Source organism: Canis lupus, chromosome 20 (assembly GCF_003254725.2).
Source record: "Canis lupus dingo isolate Sandy chromosome 20, ASM325472v2, whole genome shotgun sequence".
In the NCBI taxonomy this organism is placed as follows: domain Eukaryota; kingdom Metazoa; phylum Chordata; class Mammalia; order Carnivora; family Canidae; genus Canis; species Canis lupus.
In genome coordinates this window covers 49739945-49757770 of record NC_064262.1, presented here as the reverse complement: position 1 = coordinate 49757770, position 17826 = coordinate 49739945, and the positions used below count along the sequence as shown (strand labels likewise).

Sequence of the window (17826 nt, the reverse complement as noted above, 5' to 3'; positions counted from 1 at the left end):
AGCGGCCAAGGAGTAGGCTGGTGGGCCCAGGGCACCGTCGTCAGAACTCCCGGGGTGGCCCGGGCTGCTCCCATTTAGTGCACTGGGGGGTATATAGCTCAGGAGTGGAGCATGACTGCAGAGTACAATTTAGATGCTTTCAGTAGATAGTCCCAGTGACTACACCCTATGTGAGACTGGCCCTCCACGGGCCTCCCGGGCCGTCTTTGCTCAGTCTCCCCAAGAGGACTTAAAAATATTTTTGAGAAACACATGTAGCATCGCAACCCAACACAGGAAGGCTGGTCCATGGCTCAGCTGGCTGCTGCCTGCCTTTACGAGTTAGAAACATCTTCCAGTGGCATATGTGATACATAGTGCTTACATGTGACCAAGGCTGGGCTTGGAACACTCTCCCTGGGCAACTGGGGCTGCTCACCTCCTCCAGACGGAGACAGAACAAGGAGGGGGAGGAGGAGGAGTGCATCCAACAGCTAGAGTTCAGTCCTGACCTCCCACAAAAGGACACAGAAACTTCGGGAGGTGCTCCCAATGACTGGGACCCAAGGGTGACAACACCTGAGTCCCCGGCATCCTTCACGGGTGTATTGTCCAGCCCAGGCCATTCACTGTGACCATTGTTTGGATGGGGATGTGGATACGTTTTCAGGAGACACAACCAGGGGGCTCCAATACCTGGGCAGATGCAGAACCACAGCCTGGTCCTGGGCACCCATCGGAGTCTCTCTGGCTAGTATGTGCTTGTCTCCATCACCAGAGAAGAGCTACAGAGGCTTACAGGGGTATATCCAACAATCGGGCACCATGTGGGACTGCAGGAGGACCCAGGGCAGTTTCCATGGGTCTCCCTGGCCAGCCAGGACCATGCCAGCCTTTAGAGGGGGATTTGGATGTTTTCAGGAGATTCCACGGACTACCAAGCTAAAGATGTCATCCCCAGGGTGCACTACCTGTCCAGACTTTTCCCTGCCACTGGAGGAATCCTTTATAAGCCAATTTGGTGGGCACCTCCTAAGATAGGACCCTATATAGGACAGCAGACACCCCTGAGGCACAGCCCCTAGACTACCCTCCCTGGCTTTGCTGCCTTTCCCTTCTGAAGGGAAACTTTATTTTCTAAGATTTTATTTATTTGAGAGATAAAGAGAGATCACACAAGGAGGGGTAAGGGCAGAGGGAAAAACAGATTCCCTGCTGAACAAGGAGCCTGACTTGGGGCTTGATCCCAGAACTCTGGGATCATGACCTGAGCCGAAGGCAGATGCTTAACCAACTAAGCCACCCAAGTGCCTCTGGAGGGAAACTTAAACATTTCTGAGAGGTGCATCCAGTGAAGAGACCCCAAGCAGGATGACAACTAGCCTGGGGTTCCCTCCTTGGGCCTCTCTGGTCCATCTCTTAATGGGGAGACTTAGAGAAAATTTCAAGAGGCACATCAAGCACCCAGGCCCCCTCTGGGACCTTATCTAGGCTCCTAGTGCCCTCCTGGGGGTTTCCAGCTTCCCAGGGTCATGCCTGCCACCCTAAGCTGGACTTAAACATTTTTTCTCGAGGTGTATCTGACAATCAGGGGTGCATGCATCCAAATATGGGCTGCAGATCAGCCTAGGATGCCTTCTTGGCCATCATACTCCTTTAAGGGACCTGCATATGGCTGTCCTGACCAGAAGGGAAGTCACTTACTTTCAAGTCTAAACCACCAGTTTCATCCCAAAGTGTCCTTCCTCCATAAGAGACCCCAGAGCACACCAGGGCACGCTAGGCTTTCTGCCTGTTTCCTGGGAGCCCAGCAGCTCTAGCCGACTTGTCCAAGGCCTCACTTCGGAACCTGGCTCCAATTGCACTCCCCAGTGGACATCCAGGATGTCCTAGTTTCCTTGCCCTCAGGGCCTGGCTCTCCCCCAAAACCAGGTCTGGAAAGGCCTGGGGTATGTCTGGTTCTCTGGGTCCATATCCAATGCAGGCCCACCCCTAGTAGCTTCTAGAGACAGCTGTGCCACAGCCTGAGTCGATGAAGGAGTGAAGTAGGAGTGGAAGGCAGGGTGGTGGGTGAGGTGGGGTGTGAAATGTCGTGGTCTCCTGTGAAGATTCAGGCTGGTAAGTGACTTCCGTGAAAGGCCTCAGATCAGCAGTAAGATAGCGTTTGCTAGGTCATAAGTTAAATACCCCCCCCCAAAAAAAAAAACAAAACCCCACTCACACCTTGACTCAAGTCTTGGTAGTGGCATTTTAATGGCTTCCATTGGTGGCAACAGCAGCAGGAGGAGGAGAGGGAGAGTCTTCCTGCCCCCAGCATGTCTAGCCATGCTCTTTCCACTGGACCGAGGCCAGGAAAGTGCGGATTTCCATGGGCTCCAGCGTGATGGTGGTGGGGTCCAGCCGAGGGGGAGAGGGCTGGGCTGTAGGGCCTAGGGAGGTGCATGAGAGAAGTGAGGAGGGGTGCAAACTTCCTCTGCTTCATAGCCTCCTCATGCTCCTTCCCCTCGGCCTCCACAAAGCCATACATCCTCAAACCTGTACCCAGGGCCTTATTCCCACACGCATTTTAAACTGCCTCCCAGGCCCTGAATACCATCCCCAGGTCCCCAAATCTGTCCCCAGTGTCTGGCCATCTCCCTTACGGTCTCAAGCCTTAAAGGCCATCATGCCAATCCCAGGGGTGATGGGCACACTGGTCTCCACAGAACTAGATACCATGGAATTCCACCTCAAACTCCCAAGACCACCGCTAGTTTGCTTAGACCCACTTAAGACCCTTAATCCCAGGGATCCCTGGGTGGCACAGCGGTTTGGCGCCTGCCTTTGGCCCAGGGCGCGATCTGGAGACCCGGGATCGAATCCCACGTCGGGCTCCCGGTGCATGGAGCCTGCTTCTCCCTCTGCCTATGTCTCTGCCTCTCTCTCTCTCTCTGTGACTATCATAAATAAATAAAAATTAAAAAAAAAAAAAAAAGACCCTTAATCCCCTAGCCTGGATCGGAACACTACCTCAGACTCTAGAGCTCTATCCCTGGGTCCTGGCCAACATTCCCACGCCTCCCACACAGTCCCCTGCGCCTGGCTCCCAGGGCAGGCCCGCACCCGTGTTTGGTGTCCACTTGAGCCTGGAGGCGCTGGCCCGGGGCTGGTTGGCTGCCAGCGTGGTCTCCTGCAGGTACGTGATGGTGAAGGCGGAGAACAGGTCCTGTAGGCAGGGGATAGGCCTGGCTGAGTGGGGACAAAGCAGGGTTTCCCCCTCTCCCTTCTCTCTTTGCCTCCGTCTCCTCCCCTCCTCACCTTCAAATCCAAGGTCACCGGGGAGCTCAGGTTGCCAGAACCCTCCCCTACAGCGAACTGGTGCTCCAAGCGCAGCAGCAGCCTCGTCCGGTCCCAGCGGGCCAGTGTGAGCAGGTGTACGGAGGGAGGCAGCTCCCGGCGGAGCCCCGAGAACTGCAGGAAGGGGGCGGGGCTCAGGCGCGGCGGGGGCGGGGCTCAGGCGCAGGGGCGTGGCTTGGCCGGGGCGGGGCGGAGTCAGGCTGGGGGCGGGCCCGAGCTCGGAAGGGGCAGGACTGATCCGGCCCGAGACCCACGGACGGAGGGCGGGGATGAGGCTCAGGGGGCGGGGCGGGGCGGGCCCGAGCGTGGGGACTGGAGGTGGAGGGAGGGTGCGGCCCAGTGAGCCCGCCTCCAGGGGAGGAGGAAGTGCCGAGACCTGGTCCGGCGCGGCGCGATGGGACTGAGCCAGGCGAGGCGACATCGGGGCTGTGCTGAGGGGGTGGGACGAGCTTATGGCCTCCCCAGGACGCGTTAGGGGCGGGCGGAGTGGGTCTCCCTGGGACCAGGAAAACGCTCCGCGGTTCGCCGGGGTCCTAGCTGGTGGCCCCACCCCCCTCACCTGCTTGCGCGGGGCGACTCCCAGGTGGTAGGGGGCGCCGCCACCGGGGGCCAGCACCACCTGCGGGGCCAGCACCTCCTTCTCTGCTTGCAGCCGGTGCCCGGTGGCCGCGGTCTGAGCCTTGTCCAGCAGCACGAGGTGGCGCCCTCGCACCCACAGCCCCGACCCCTCCTCCAGCAGCGGCTCCCCCACGCCACGTCCATCGTCTTTCAGAAGCCTCCGGTGCACCTGTGGGGAGTGGCCAGGAGAGGGTAAGTGGTCCCTCTGGCCGATGTCTGGGCCAGAAATTGGGTACGGACTTGTGAACATTTCCAGGAAGAAACTAAAGAGTGAGAAGAAGAGATGCGGAGAAAGACCTGCAGGGGACTGCCCCAGGAAGCCGGGTCCAGCCTAGCAAGGGTCTAGGACAGAGGGAAGGAGGGATCTAACGGGATAGGGCAGGGCAGGCCCTGGACGAGCTGGGGAGCTGGGGAGGGACTGGAGAAAAGCCTGGAGTAAACTTTCCACATAGGAATGAAGGTCTCAGCTTTGTGGGGACTACCAGCAGGGAACAGAAGCCGGCTTTCAAGGTCCAATAGGAGGCCCCGGGTGGGAACTGACTTGGAGCTCTGGCCACTCACCATGAGCTCCACGGAGCCGTCCCTCAGGCTGCTGCCCCCCTGGGAGCGATCGGTCAGCACCGTCAGCTGCACGTGGCCATCCTGGGGGGGGTGGCAAGGGGAGAGTGAGGGGCCCCACAGCCAGCAGGGCACCACAGGGCATGGTGGAGCCCACGGAGGGCAGCTGAGAGATGCTAGGAATGAGTGTGACCCCCCACTCTGTGGAGGGATGCTAGGAAATGGGGAGCAGGACACGGGGGGGGGGGGGGGTGTTGTCGGTTACCCTGATGTAAATGCGGCTGTTGACCGGATAGTAGTTTCCTGCCACTGGCTCAGTCTGGTTCAGCTTCCAGGTGGGGCGATAGTCCCGCCTGGGGAGGGGTAGGCTTTGGTCAGGCCTGGGCTCCAGTCCTCCTTCCCTGACTTATCCATTCCTCACGCCCCCTTCACCCCCTCCCTCCCATGCTGCGAGGAGCAGCAGATGCTCCTTACACACCGCAGACCACCCTTGGCTGCCCCTAGGTGCCCCCACCTCCTTTCCAGGATCTCCCGGCCATTGCTGTCCGTGTAGAAAAGTCCTTTTGTCTCCAGCACAGTGTCAAAGCGGCTGATGACCTCCTTCCCCCAGCCGTCACTATACCCAAGGGGATGGCAAGATGGTGAGCTTTATCTACCAACTCTGCCCTTGCCCTCACGCCCCCAAATCCCAGCTGGTGCTGCTCACCCCACAGGTATTGGTCCCACCGTCCACTCCAGCTCCAGGTGCCGCTGCCCTGGATACAGACGGACCACCTGGGAACACCAGGCTGAGAAGTTCTGGTGCACTTCCTGCACCAAGGGTGTCTGTGGGCACATGGGGGTGGAGCACAAGTCTAAGCCCACACCTGAGCACCCCTGCAGATACCCATCTCTGCTATAAACCTCACACAGGCCTACATCCAGGTCAACCCGACCAATGGCATGGGAAGCTGCTCCCCCACCTGCCTACGTGTGATGCCCACACTTGCCATGTCAAATGTTGCCACATAATTCTTGACTGTAGCATCTATGCTTGCTGCCCACCATTACCCTAACTTCCCTTCTGAGAAGAGGATTCTAGCTTGGCAAGTGGCTACCTGGAATAAAGACTATATTGTCCTGTCTTCCCCGAGGCTAGATCAATAGCTGTGTGAGCATGGTTTGCTCAATGGAAAATGATCAAAAAGGTGTACAAAACGTTCCCCAGGGATCCCTGGGTGGCGCAGCGGTTTGGCGCCTGCCTTTGGCCCAGGGCGTGATCCTGGAGACCCGGGATCGAATCCCACATCAGGCTCCCGGTGCATGGAGCCTGCTTCTCCCTCTGCCTGTGTCTCTGCCTCTCTCTCTCTCTCTCTGTGACTATCATAAATAAATAAAAATTAAAAAAAAAAAAAAAGAAACTCATTGTTTTGGGAAAAAAAAAAAAAAAAAACGTTCCCTACCTCTTTCCCTCTCCCCCTGACTCAGATCCAAACATGATGGCTGGAGCTTGCGCAGCCATCTTGGGCCATGAGTTAGAAGCTGAATGTTAAAAAAAAAAAAAAAAGAGAGACTGAGAGAAGCTGAATGTTGAGGAAGGCAAAACAATGAAATAGAAGAGACTCTGAAATCACTCCACCTGCCCTGGATGGCCCAGCCAGACTTTCTGTTAGATGGAAAGCAATGTCTATCTTGTCTTAGGCATGATTAATTTTCACAGCTGTTACTGCAGGCAAAACTATCTTTTTTTTTTTTTTTTTTTTTTTCAGGCAAAACTATCTTAATGCAATGACCCACATATGCAGAAGTTCACCTCAAGGGGAATCATGTCAGATGTGAAACTTGCAAAAAAAAAAAAAAAGATGTGAAACTTGCCATTACCTGCCCCACCCCGACCCTAAGAGGAAATGTCAATGAGAGGTCCCAAGAAACCCCAAAAGGGTGAGCTCCTATTCCCAGCCAGATGTACCCTCAGATATTGTAAATGAGAATCACCCAAGTCCTATCCAAGTATGAACTCTCAAGTATCCACCTCAGATATAATCCCCTCCTCCCACAGATCCTTGGTGAACTCTTCAAGCAGCTATACCTGGTTCTCCCCATTCATGGACCATGTGGGAACACCTCACCCCCAGTTTCAAAAGCTAAGTATAATCCTGACACCCACAGCAGATGTGAAAAGCCTTCATACTTGCTCCCAAGGCCTGACTGTTACTCAAGCAGCCATGAATACCAGCCCAGTGTGAAAATCCTTAATATTCTCCTCAGATCTTAGCCCTCTTATCTGATGGAGATGTAAACCTGACTGGACATGACTCACCACCCTCCTAGGCTCCACACCTCTCCCACAACTCCCCCCACACCCACTCATCATACAAGGCTCCAGACCTTCACCACGCGGGTTTGAGCCCAGTGGCTCACGATCAGTGGTTCCTGGCGGTTGGGTCTGAAGATGTAGGCACCTGAGACCTGGGTACTTAGGTTGTTGCCTACACTGGCATTGTACCTGGGGCCGGAACAGGTGAGAGTCAGGTAAGCTCTACTTACACCCCCTCCCTGGCCTGACAGTCCCCCACTCACCAGTAAAAGGCTTGGCGAACCGGCAACAGGAGGTTCTGTTCCAGGTTTTCCAACTCCACCAGGAATCCTGTGTCAGGGTCAAACCTAGCCCGGATGTACTGGGTAGAAAAGGGCAGACATGTTAATAACCATCATCTCAGCCAAGGATAGCTTCATCCTTCCTGGGGCTCAGGAGAAAACCCAGAAGCTACCTCCCCTCCTCTCTCTCTCTCCCTCTCTCTCTCTCCTCACACCTGGCCCTACTGACAAATCATAATAGCTCTACCTTCCACCTTCTCAATCTGATCACTTCTCACCATTTCCACCGCCTTCTGGGACAAGCACAGCCTACCCCTTCCAGGCTCGCTCCTCCAGTCAATTCCACCCCCCACGGCCACCAGAGGGTGCCAGTGACACCCTAAGTACCACCCTAAACTGTCCGCTTGCCGGTTTGAAGAATCCTAGTGCCGGTTTGAAGAATCCTAGTGCCTTAACCCGTAACCCGGGAGACTTCTACGGGCCCACGGAAACACGTAAATTTTAATTTATTTTAGAATCAGAAGAAAACTTAAATGTAATAATAATGAATATATTATAATGAAGACTGCCTGGTTAATTCTCGTCTTTTACACTCACCTGCTCATGAAATACAATTTTTAACTTTTTTTTTAAGTGGAAAAAAGGGACCTACAAAGGCAAAAGTGCTAGGGCCCATTACAGTCTTAATGCAGCCCTGTTCCTGACATGGCTCCTTCGAAGTAACAGCTGACGTCTTTCCCTTGGTCCTCAAGTCCTGCAGAGTCTGACCTGTCACCTAACACCTGCCCTTTCAGCCCCGGTGGGCTCCTGGAACATTCAACACCCTTCTGCCTGAGGGCTTTTGTCTCTGCTGCTCCATGCCTGCCTGGATTCTTCTTCACCCAAGTGGCCACCTGGCTCCCTCCCTCAAGTCTCTGACCTGCTTCATTTAATTTGCAAACCCCTACCACCATCAGCCCTTACATAACTGTCCAATGTCACCCACTGTCCTCACAGTCCAGGAAAAGACAGTGAGGCCCAAAGGGAGGTGGTCACTCACCAGAAGACACATTAACAGGAGACTGGTGACTAGGCCACAAACCCAAGACCCCCTGATCCAGAGTCCATGCAGCTCACCACACCTCAAATTTGTCACGGGGGAAGGGAAGGGGATCTGAACGGAGTCTCACCTCATTTTGGATGTCCAAGACACTGGGACCAGGACTTCTGGGATCTCGGCTGGCGGCTGTGGGCATGGGGTCTCCGGCCAGGCACCTGGGTTACTGAGTAGATGCTGAAGCCCAGGGCAGGCACTGAAGCTGAGAAAAGCAGCTCCAAACCGTCTGAGCTAGGAAGTATCACCACCTCGGGGAAAAGGGGTGTAAAACTGAGTCAAGAGGCTGTGAGCACACATAGTGAGCTGTATCTAAGGGGACAGGTCAAACTCCAGGAGGGAAAGGAGCCCCGGATGGGGAGGAGAAATGTAGGTGTTGCCCAGGAAGGATGGGGTGTCAAATTCTGAGTTAAAAATTACAGAGAAAATAAATAAATAAATAAATAAATAAATAAATAAATAAATAAATATTACAGAGAAGATTCATGAAGTGGAGCGGGGTGGTGGAAATCACTTGGAGAGTGCAGAGGCTATGGGAGAAGGGGAAGTGAGGGAGTAAGTGAGGAAGGAGATCCTTGAAGCAGAGGAATGAGGGAAAGGCAGATTCTCGGGGGAGGAGGAGATTCATAGGTAGAAGTCTTCTAGGATGAGGGAAATAAGGTAAACAAATTTTTTAAATTGGGGGCAACTGGTTGGATCAGTTGGATCAGTTGGTAGAGCATGTGACTCAAACTCGGTGTTGTACGTGGAAACCCCACATTGGACATTGGAGATTACTTTAAAAAATAAACTCTTTATTTTTTTTTATTTTTTTTTAAATTTATTTATGATAGTCATACAGAGAGAGAGAGAGAGAGAGGCAGAGACACAGGCAGAGGGAGAAGCAGGCTCCATGCACCGGGAGCCCGACGTGGGATTCGATCCCGGGTCTCCAGGATCGCGCCCTGGGCCAAAGGCAGGCGCCAAACCGCTGCGCCACCCAGGGATCCCAAAAATAAACTCTTTAAAAATACAATCTTTCGGAGCACCTGGGTGGCTCAGTTGGTTAAGCATCTGCATTCCACTCAGGCCATGATCTCAGGGCCCTAGGATCAAGCCCCATATCTGGCTTCCTGCTCAGCAGGGAGCCTGCTTCTCTGTCTCTCCCCCTGCTCGTGCTTTCTCTCTTTCTCTCTAAAATAAATAAAATCTTTAAAAAATAAAATAAAATCCTAAAAAAAATTCCTGAGGAGACATTAAAAAGGGAGTGATTGCCCGAGAGGCTGGGGGGTGGGGGGTGGGGATAGGGGATGTTTCCAAGAATATATAATGTTAAGGGACAGAAAAAGAAAAGGTACTGGGCACAAGGTATTGATGGAGTGCGAAATACTTATGAAAAAGAATTACCCAAAAGAGGGAGGTATCTATGGGAGGAGGTATCCGTAGAGGGAGATGTATCTACAAGGTGGGGTCGGGTGGGGCAGCGGAGAAATGCCCAGGGGGAGGTGTCCAAGGCAGGAGATAATCATGGGGGGGGGGGGTATTCATAGAAGTATTTGTCGAAAGAGCTTACATCGCTGGGCACAATCGTGCCATTCGGGTCCCTCACGTCAAAAACGCGTTCGCTGACCGGCAGCCGCACCATCCAATCCACTTTCCGCCCCAAGGGGTTATAAATGGTTACTTGGAACTGGTGTGGGAGGGTCAGATTGGGGATGGGTCACAGTAGGCCTTCGCGAAACCCACCCCCCACACGCAGCAATGTCCTTGGGTGACCCAAGCCCCCATGGAGTGCTGTGGTCTCTGTCCTACCACAGCCTCACTGCCCTCCAAGTGATCGCGCCGCAGACGGATCCTCCAAGCCAATTCCACACCCGGCAGGTACCTCGAGAGCCCCTCACCCGGAGCTCCGCCTCCTCCAGACCCCCCTCCTCCTCACCCCAACCTCACCCCCCAGCATCCCGGCCCCGCCCCCCCGCCCGGAGGCCAGCTCACACTCTTTGCCGTCTGGGTGAGCGGACAGACACTGATGTTGAGGTCGCGGCAGTACGTGAAGTCCTCCTTGGAGCCGCTGAGCCGCGCCAGCGAATTGCTCAGGAGAACCTGTGGCAGGGAGCGTGCAGGTTGGCGGGCCAGCGCTGGGGGCCGCCCAGGTCTCCTCTGGGTCCCTTCTCGGGCCCCGCCCCTTGCATGGCCCCGCCCCTCGCACCAGGCCCCGCCCAGTAAGGCAACTCTAGACCCTACCCCAAGTCCTTGGCCACGCCTCTCCCGGTCTCCTCCCCTTGGTCCTATACCCGCCTCTCCCAGGCCCCGCCCCTCCGCCCCACGCCGCGCACCTCGCAGGGCCCCCAGCCGGCCGCGAGCTGGCGCGCGTAGTCGTTGGCCACGTGCTGCCGGGAGGTGCCGCTGACCGCGTCGTGGTGCTGGAGCACGGCCATCGCCTCATCTGCAGGCAGACGGTGAACCCGGTGGGGGCTCTGCAGGACTCTCAGCCCAGACCCCAAGGAGACGGGAAAGGTCACATGGGGAAGGGCAGGGTCCCCAGGAGCTTTATGAAGGGACAGGTGCCCGAGGGTGTGGTGTCGGGCTTCAGACGCTCCCGTTCCCTCACCGACTCCAACACCTACTGAGGGGTGCACTGTCTCCTGAGCCATAGGGTCCCACGTTGGCCGCCGGACCCGCCAGTGCCTCCAGCTGGTTGCACACCTGGGGGACAGAAGGGGTGTGGTGGGGCCCTGCATCTGTTGGGACCCCTGGGTGCCCCCTTGAGCCCAGCGCCCACTCACCTGCAGAAAGTTGTAGCTGAGGCGCTCGTAGCGTTTGAGGGCCGGCCGGCTGGAGAAGTAACCAGTCCAGAACTTGTGAGGGCCGTCAGCGTAGGGAAAGAAGTCGTCCTGTTTTACAGACCTGCAGCGGCAGAGTCCTTGAGGCCAGGGTCATGACCCAAAGGGCATGCCAACACCCCCAAGCTCCCGTTTCCCCCCCGCCCCCCAAATACCAGGTGAGGTTGGCCTTGTTCAGCTCCCAGAGGTAACAGGCTGGAGTAGAGTAGAGAACATTGATGCGGCTCCCATTGGCCTGCTGCTGGGGGGAGGTGTCCTTGTGAGCCCTCGGGAGTCCACACCTTCCCAGGGGGCCCACAGGTGTGCACAGACATCCTCACACACGTGCACACCTTCACACATGCAGTGTGTTCATTCTCTTCGTACACGTTTTGGGTGCAAACCAAGGGCCAAGTAGTTATGCAGTAGGTGCTCATTAAACAGTTGAGTGAATGAAGGGAAGTGAGTAGGACTATATGCCCTTATGTGCATACACATGTCTACCCCTGCACACACAATCACATACAGTTAAACACACACACAGAGGATTCACTCAGCAAACAATCACTTGATTCTTCAATATACTCAGGATTTCGGACAATCTAGAAGCAGAGGCCAGCTCCACTCTTGTAGAATCCACAGCCAAGTGGGGGAAAGTTATTGAACAGATAGTTTGTTACAATCATCCTGGATGTGGCCTCACAGATATTTGTGGGGAACTTGTGTACACAGAGGAAAGGCCAAGAGCTCCACCTGCGTTTGGTGAAGCCTTCCTGGAGGAGGCAACATTGCAGCTTATGTGTTACAGGAAAAGCAGAAGGTTTTCAGCACCAAATAATAGTAATAAGCAACAACCGTAATGCGTGTTATTTACCTGGCCCTGTTCTATCGATCTGTATAAACGAACTCATTAAACCCTAAAAGCCTCATCAGTTGGGAGCCACCACTATGCCCATTTTCTAGACAAGAAAACTAAGGTAGAATGCTTAAGATGTCTCAAGGTCACAGAGCCAGTAAGTGGCAAGCTACAGATTTGAAGTAAGGGGTCCATTTCCAATAGAATGGAGTGGGCCGAGGAGAGGTCAGGGGCAGGAAAAAAGCCAATGGCAGCCCAGGAACATGATCTTTACAGGAGTGATCAAGGCCTCCAGGGCCCCTCAGGGGCATGGGAAGGACTGGGAAATGTCTTTTGGAAGGCCCTTGGTGATGTTCCTGAGAGTGTTTTTGATGAAACAGCAGGGCAGGGAGCAAGTGGAAGATGAGACCATGGAGACTGCCAGTAGACAACCCTGAGGATGGACTGATGGGAAGGAACATTTCATACGTGAGCTCCAAGGATGCCTGAGTCCTGATTCCCAGAACCTGTCAGGTTACATGGCAAATGGAAATTAAGGTTGCAAATGGAGCTAAGGTTGCTGATCAGCTGACCCTAAAATGGATTATCCTGGATGATGGTTAGGGCCCAATGGCATCATAGGTCTTTAAAAGTGGAAGAGGGAGAAGGCTCCTGGGTGGCTCAGTCGATTAAGCATCCGACTCTTGATTTCAGCTCAGGTCATGATTTCAGGGTTTTGAGATTGAGCCCCACATCTAAGCTAAGCGTGGAGCCTGCTTGAGATTCTCTCTCTCCCTCTGCCCCTCCCCACTCTGCTCACATGCACACTCTCTAAATTAATCAATAATTAAAAAAAAAAACAAACAACTGGGCAGCCGGGGTGGCTCTGAGGTTTAGCGCTGCCTTCAGTCCAGGGCGTGATCTTGGAGACCTGGGATTGAGTCCCGCATCGGGCTCCCTGCATGGAACCTGCTTCCCCCTCTGCCTATGTCTCTGCCTCTCTCTGTCTCTGTGTCTCTTATGAATAAAAAAAAAAAAAAAAAAACCCGAGGGGGATCCGTGGGTGGCTCAGTGGCTTAGCACCTGCCTTCAGCCAAGGGCGTGATCCTGGAGACCCGGGATCGAGTCCCACGTTGGGCTCCCTGCATGGAGCCTGCTTCTTCTCCCTCTGCCTGGTCTCTGCCTCTCTCTGTCTCTCTCATGAATAAATAAATAAAATCTTAAAAAAAAAAAAAAAAACTGGGAGAGAGAGTGAAAGAAAGAAAGAGATGTGAGGGATCCCTGGGTGGTGCAGCGGTTTAGCGCCTGCCTTTGGCCCAGGGCGCGATCCTGGAGACCTGGGATCGAGTACCACGTCGGGCTCCCAGTGCATGGAGCCTGCTTATCCCTCTGCCTATGTCTCTGCCTCTCTCTCTCTCTGTGACTATCACAAATAAATAAAATTAAAAAAAAAAAAGAAAGAGATGTGATGACAGATGCAGGGGCAGAAAGCTGCTGTGTGACTGGCAAAAATGGGGGAGAGGGGCATGAGCCAAGGAATGTGGGCAGCTTCTAGAAGTTGGAGAAGGCAAGAGAACTCTCCTCAAGAGCTTCCAGAAGGAACCCAGGCCTGCTGACATCTTGATTTTTAACCCAGTGAAATTTTTTAATCCCATGATCCTGGGGTCCTAGGATTGAATCCCACATCAGGCTCCCCACAGGGAGCCTGCTTATCCCTCGGTCTGTGTCTCTGCCTCTCTCTGTGTGTCTCTAATGAATAAAAATAAAATATTTAAATAAACAAAAAACTGTAAGAGAATATATTTCTGTTGTTTTCAGCCACCGCATTTGTTGGTAATTTGTTATAGTGGCAAGAGAAAACTATGAGAGCACCCACTGCTGTGCATAGGACCCAAGGCCAGGGACATAAGCACACTCATACACACGAGATGTTACGTTTACCTGAGCGTTGACCAGCTGGATGAGCCGGTCAAGGTTCTTGAACCACATGTTGGCATTCTCGTATTGGAAGTCTGAGCCCATGGTCATTATGGTGTGGTTGGTGCGGTAATGCTCGCTCTGCAGGTAAAATGAAGACTTCCTTGGGCCAGGGTGTCCTGTACAGCTGTGTACAGCTGTGTCTTGGTATACCCGTGGGTGTGGGGCACCTGAGTGGCTCGGTCAGTTAAGCATCTGACTCTTGGTTTTGGCTCAGGTCATGATCTCAGGTCCTGGGATCAAGCCCCACATTGGGCTCTGCAGCCAGCTGGGAGTCAGCTTGAGGATTCTCTCTCTCCCTGCTCGTGTGCACTCACTGTCTCTCAAATAAATAAATAAAATCTTTAAAAGATAATAATAAAATAAATAAATAAAATCTTTTAGAAAAAAGTATGGGTACACATAGAGGAGCAGAGGGGGAAGTGAAAGTGGGTCATGTGGGAGCATAGGGACACGGGTGAAAATAGCCACAAGCTGTTGAGTAACTTCTCTTGGGCCCACCACACAGATGAGGGCACTGAGGCACTGTGCCATGTCTCATGACCTTCGTGAGCATCTGGGGCAGCAAAGGTGTCTGCAATCTTTTAATTAGAAATGCACACAAATCTGGGAGGGGAGCTTGGTGGTGAATAGAATGCTACCTTCCTCTGAGGGTCCTGAGGAGGTCTTAAGGAATGCCCGGGCCGTGCAAAGGGCCCAGTGCATTATGAACACCAGTCTCAGGGGGCTCTTCACAGTAGGGTTACCTGGGCAGTGGCCAACTGCAGGAAGTAATTGACCAGCTCCTTGGCATTGTACTCGGGACTGCGTGGGTCCTCCACAAAGGGCTTGTCAGCACACAGCGTGTCCCAGCACAGTTTCTCCGGTGGGTTGTACATATTGGGGAGCACACCTGCATGCCACACCAGGCTCAGTGCCCCAGACCTGCTCTGGGGTCAAAGCCTCCCATGCCCACCCCCCGGAGAAGAGACCTCAGAATTTGCAGGGACCAGTCCAAAGTGCAAATGCTGGGTCCTTGTTTGTAAATTATTAAGAGTTTCAGGACAATGACAATAAAGTATAAAACCAAACCCAGGGCCCTGTCAGAGAGGTCCCAGGTCCCGTGCCCCTGGGGCCAGCCCTGCCCCCACCCCACCCCCCTTACTGGTAAAGAGGTCGGCCACTGGGGGCTTCAGGCTGGCGCTAGCCCGCCAAACCTGCTCCATTTGTAGCTTCTCCTGCCGCACACTCTTATCTTGATAATCCAGCCGCCCGAAGAAGAAGCCATCAAAGCCCATCTGGAGGTGGGGAGGGATGAGGACTGGGATCAGAGGGCAGGAGAGCGTGTCCAGTCCTCTCACCACAAACCACAGCCCCCTCAGCATGGGAGTGGTGGGTCAGAGCACGGTAGGAAAACCAGGTCTGAAATCAAGAAGTGTTCTAGTTCATTTTGAAACTTGGGGAAGGGTCAGATCACATGGTGGGAGAGCCAGGAGGAGCGGGTCCAACGGGAGAACAGACGTTCACCTTCCCCAGCTCGGAGAGGGGCCTGACTAAGACTTTCCCACTTAAGCACCCTCAGAATGGAAGGGATCGGGGAATGGAAAGGGGACAGGGTCATGGCAAAGATTTTGAAGCCAGGGGAAAATCAGGGCAGGCCTCTACCTGACACCTGGCTTGGAGAGGAGCCAGGATCATAGCAAATGAATTGAGGCCCAGGAGGAGCCAGCTGGAGCGGGTCAGCCTGGGCTGAGGCAGAGCAGAGAGGCTGGGGGGTGGGGGGTGGGGGCAGTAAATGGGATTCACAGCTTACCCAAGGGGCAGGGCCTCAAGGGGCCAGAGGGCCAGAGGGCCAGGGGACACGGCCCCATCCAGGTGAGCTTGAAGGGAAGGGCGGGGCATGAGTGGCCAAGGGAGGAGTCAGAGCTAACGGAGTAAGGTTGGGAAATCACCTGTGCAAACAGCGAGGCCTGCTCCCGAGAGTGACCGAAGGGGTCAATGTGCCAAGCCACACGGGGGCGCCCATCTTTGCCAAAGGTGTCTTCCAGAAAGCGCAACCCGAGCGTCATCTGGTCTATGATGGCTCCGTAGTGGGTGGCTGCCTCATCGTTCATCACCCAGCCACCATTGGCAAACTCCAGGCGTCCTGTGCCGGGAAGGGCAAAGTCTAGGTCCATTGGAAGGGCCAGGACTGGGGCCAGGAGTGGCAATGCAAGGGATAAGAAGACACGCCTGCAAACCTAGGCCTCGAGGGGGGAAGAGGGGTCACTCCCGGGCCAATGTAGCCAGACATGGAACAGAGGGCCCCCTGAGGATCCCCTGGAGGTGGGGCCTTGTAGGATGCATAGGAGTTCTACACATAAAGGGAAATTCCAGGCAGGTGGAGCCACATGCACATAAAGGATGCACAGGACATGATAAAAATCTTAGAAGCTAGAGTGTCAGAAACAGTTGAGCTAGGCTTCCTCTTTTCACTTCCTTAGGACAGGCTCACCCTGGCGCACCAGGTTCCGCACGACTTCCTGTGTTGCATTTGTCTGCTGCTGCCACCAACGGGAGAAGAAGGCAATCTCCACATAGATGAATCGGCGGGTGGGCTCCATCAGCAGGGACAAGATGACTGAATCTAGGATGTACTGCACACCTGCATGCTGGACATCATTCTGGACTGTGGGCACGGGGGTTGGTAGTCAGAGACAAACGAGCCAAGGAGCAACATTCTCAGACACAGGAGTTTAAGCTGGGCAATGTCCCCACCCTAATGTCCAGGACCCAGAAAAGATCTGAAGGGCTCAAAGGGGCCACGGAGTCCCGGGGGCAAATCCCCATGCTCTACTCACTGCCATAAAAGTACTGGTCCACAGTCTTGAGCCAGCCCACATCATCATGTGTGTGGGCCACCAGGTGCACGTTGAGCATATCCGGTTGTACTACAGGGCATGTCTGCACAGGGACCCCAAACACACCCGTCCTGTCAGTTACCCCAAGGTTAAGAGGCAGTTGGGGGTAGGGGTGGGGCTGGGAGCACAAGGTAAATCTAGAGGTGAATGACAGACAAATGGGGCCAGGCCCTTCCAGAGAGGACACACACAGAGTTGAGCATACAGATACAACTCCCACTTGACACAACCCGTCAGGGCAGCTCTCACTGGGAAAATGGTAATAGTAGTAGCTAATTTTTATTAAGCATTTGCCAATAGCAAGCAGCCACCCTGGGGGAAAAGGGGTTGGGCAATATTATCTCATTTTCGGATGAGAGCACTGAGGATCAGAAAGTAATTAAGTGACTTGCCCCAAGTCATGCAGCCAGGGAGTCAGACTGGAACTCCAGACAGACTGGAAGTCCGGGCAGGCTGACTCGAGTCCCAACTCTCAAGCAATCCCCGCTCCCCCCGCCCTCACACACACACCTATGTCCAATCACACAGTTCAGTGCATGCAAAGTCCAGGCAAGCCGACGCACAGAAGCACGGAGGCAGGTACAGAGCCCTATTCTCAGATTTACACAGCCAGACCTTTCAACGACGCAAAGCATGCCTTCGGATCACACTGTCCTATTACCAACCATTCCCTGGGCGCCGCAGAACAAACCCACCCATGCCTCTGGACCCTACTCGGGGCTTTCCTCCAGCTTGTGGACATTTCCGCTCGCGGGCCGCTCTCACCTCGTATCCCGCTGCCCGAGCGCCGGGCGCCGCCACCAACAACAAAAAGAGGAAGGAGAGAGGCGGGAGCGGTGGCTGCAGCGCGCGGGAGCTCGTCCCGGGCCCTGCCGAGCCCCGGCCGCCACCGCCAGCGCGGACCCCCGAAGGCCGCGCGTCGGCGCCCATGGCTCCGCCGCCGCCGCCACCGCAGCAGCCTCCAGGGGCTTCCCGGGGCAGGGAAAGGCAGGACAGAGGCCCCGCCCCCAGAGCCCGACCTAGCCAATGGGTGCTGGCGGGGGCGGGGCTAGGACGGCCTGGCGAGTCACGGGACCGAGGCCTCCGCTCCCGCTAGCCCCAGGGGACACTAGGGGTGTAGGGAGGCGTTGGGCGTGTCCCACCCTCGGGGGAGCCTTTAGTGTCTCACCGCCT

At 54.8% G+C, this 17826-nt stretch overlaps 1 protein-coding gene and 1 long non-coding RNA gene across 3 annotated transcripts; one reads left to right on the top strand and one right to left on the bottom strand.

The window, feature by feature from the left end:
- Nucleotides 1–2208: 2208 nt before the first annotated feature.
- Nucleotides 2209–17608, bottom strand: MAN2B1 (mannosidase alpha class 2B member 1). 2 transcript variants are annotated; one of them, XM_049098474.1, is made up of 24 exons: nt 17419–17608; nt 16594–16696; nt 16248–16421; nt 15706–15899; nt 14919–15051; nt 14521–14666; nt 13739–13855; nt 11139–11224; nt 10927–11047; nt 10768–10846; nt 10477–10586; nt 10136–10243; nt 9714–9830; nt 8243–8412; nt 7051–7152; nt 6859–6976; nt 5198–5316; nt 5006–5107; nt 4757–4844; nt 4495–4575; nt 3875–4102; nt 3277–3429; nt 3082–3184; nt 2209–2408 (listed from the first exon to the last, which is right to left on the bottom strand). In XM_049098474.1, exons 1-24 carry the CDS (start codon nt 17581–17583, stop codon nt 2299–2301), a joined length of 3027 nt encoding a protein of 1008 aa, XP_048954431.1. In that variant the 5' UTR covers nt 17584–17608; the 3' UTR covers nt 2209–2298. The 2 variants fall into 2 exon arrangements, with proteins under 2 accessions (XP_048954431.1, XP_048954432.1); XM_049098475.1 differs by having other exon boundaries at nt 11139–11221; nt 17419–17607.
- LOC118351736 (uncharacterized) lies at nt 3991–7631 on the top strand. Its single transcript, XR_004807659.2, has 2 exons — nt 3991–4125; nt 6240–7631. It is a non-coding gene; the product is annotated as an uncharacterized LOC118351736 (long non-coding RNA).
- Nucleotides 17609–17826: the final 218 nt, after the last annotated feature.

What these genes read in the sequence shown, in the direction of transcription:
- MAN2B1 (XM_049098474.1), bottom strand. Translation starts at nt 17,583, where the DNA reads ATGGGCGCCGACGCGCGGCCTTCGGGGGTCCGCGCTGGCGGTGGCGGC. An exon ending in GCGGAACCTGGTGCGCCAGG is followed by an intron (nt 15,900 to 16,247) that starts GTGAGCCTGTCC and finishes TTCCCGGCACAG; the next exon opens with GACGCCTGGAGTTTGCCAAT. An exon ending in ACGGCTCCGTGGAGCTCATG is followed by an intron (nt 4,103 to 4,494) that starts GTGAGTGGCCAG and finishes CACTCCCCACAG; the next exon opens with GTGCACCGGAGGCTTCTGAA.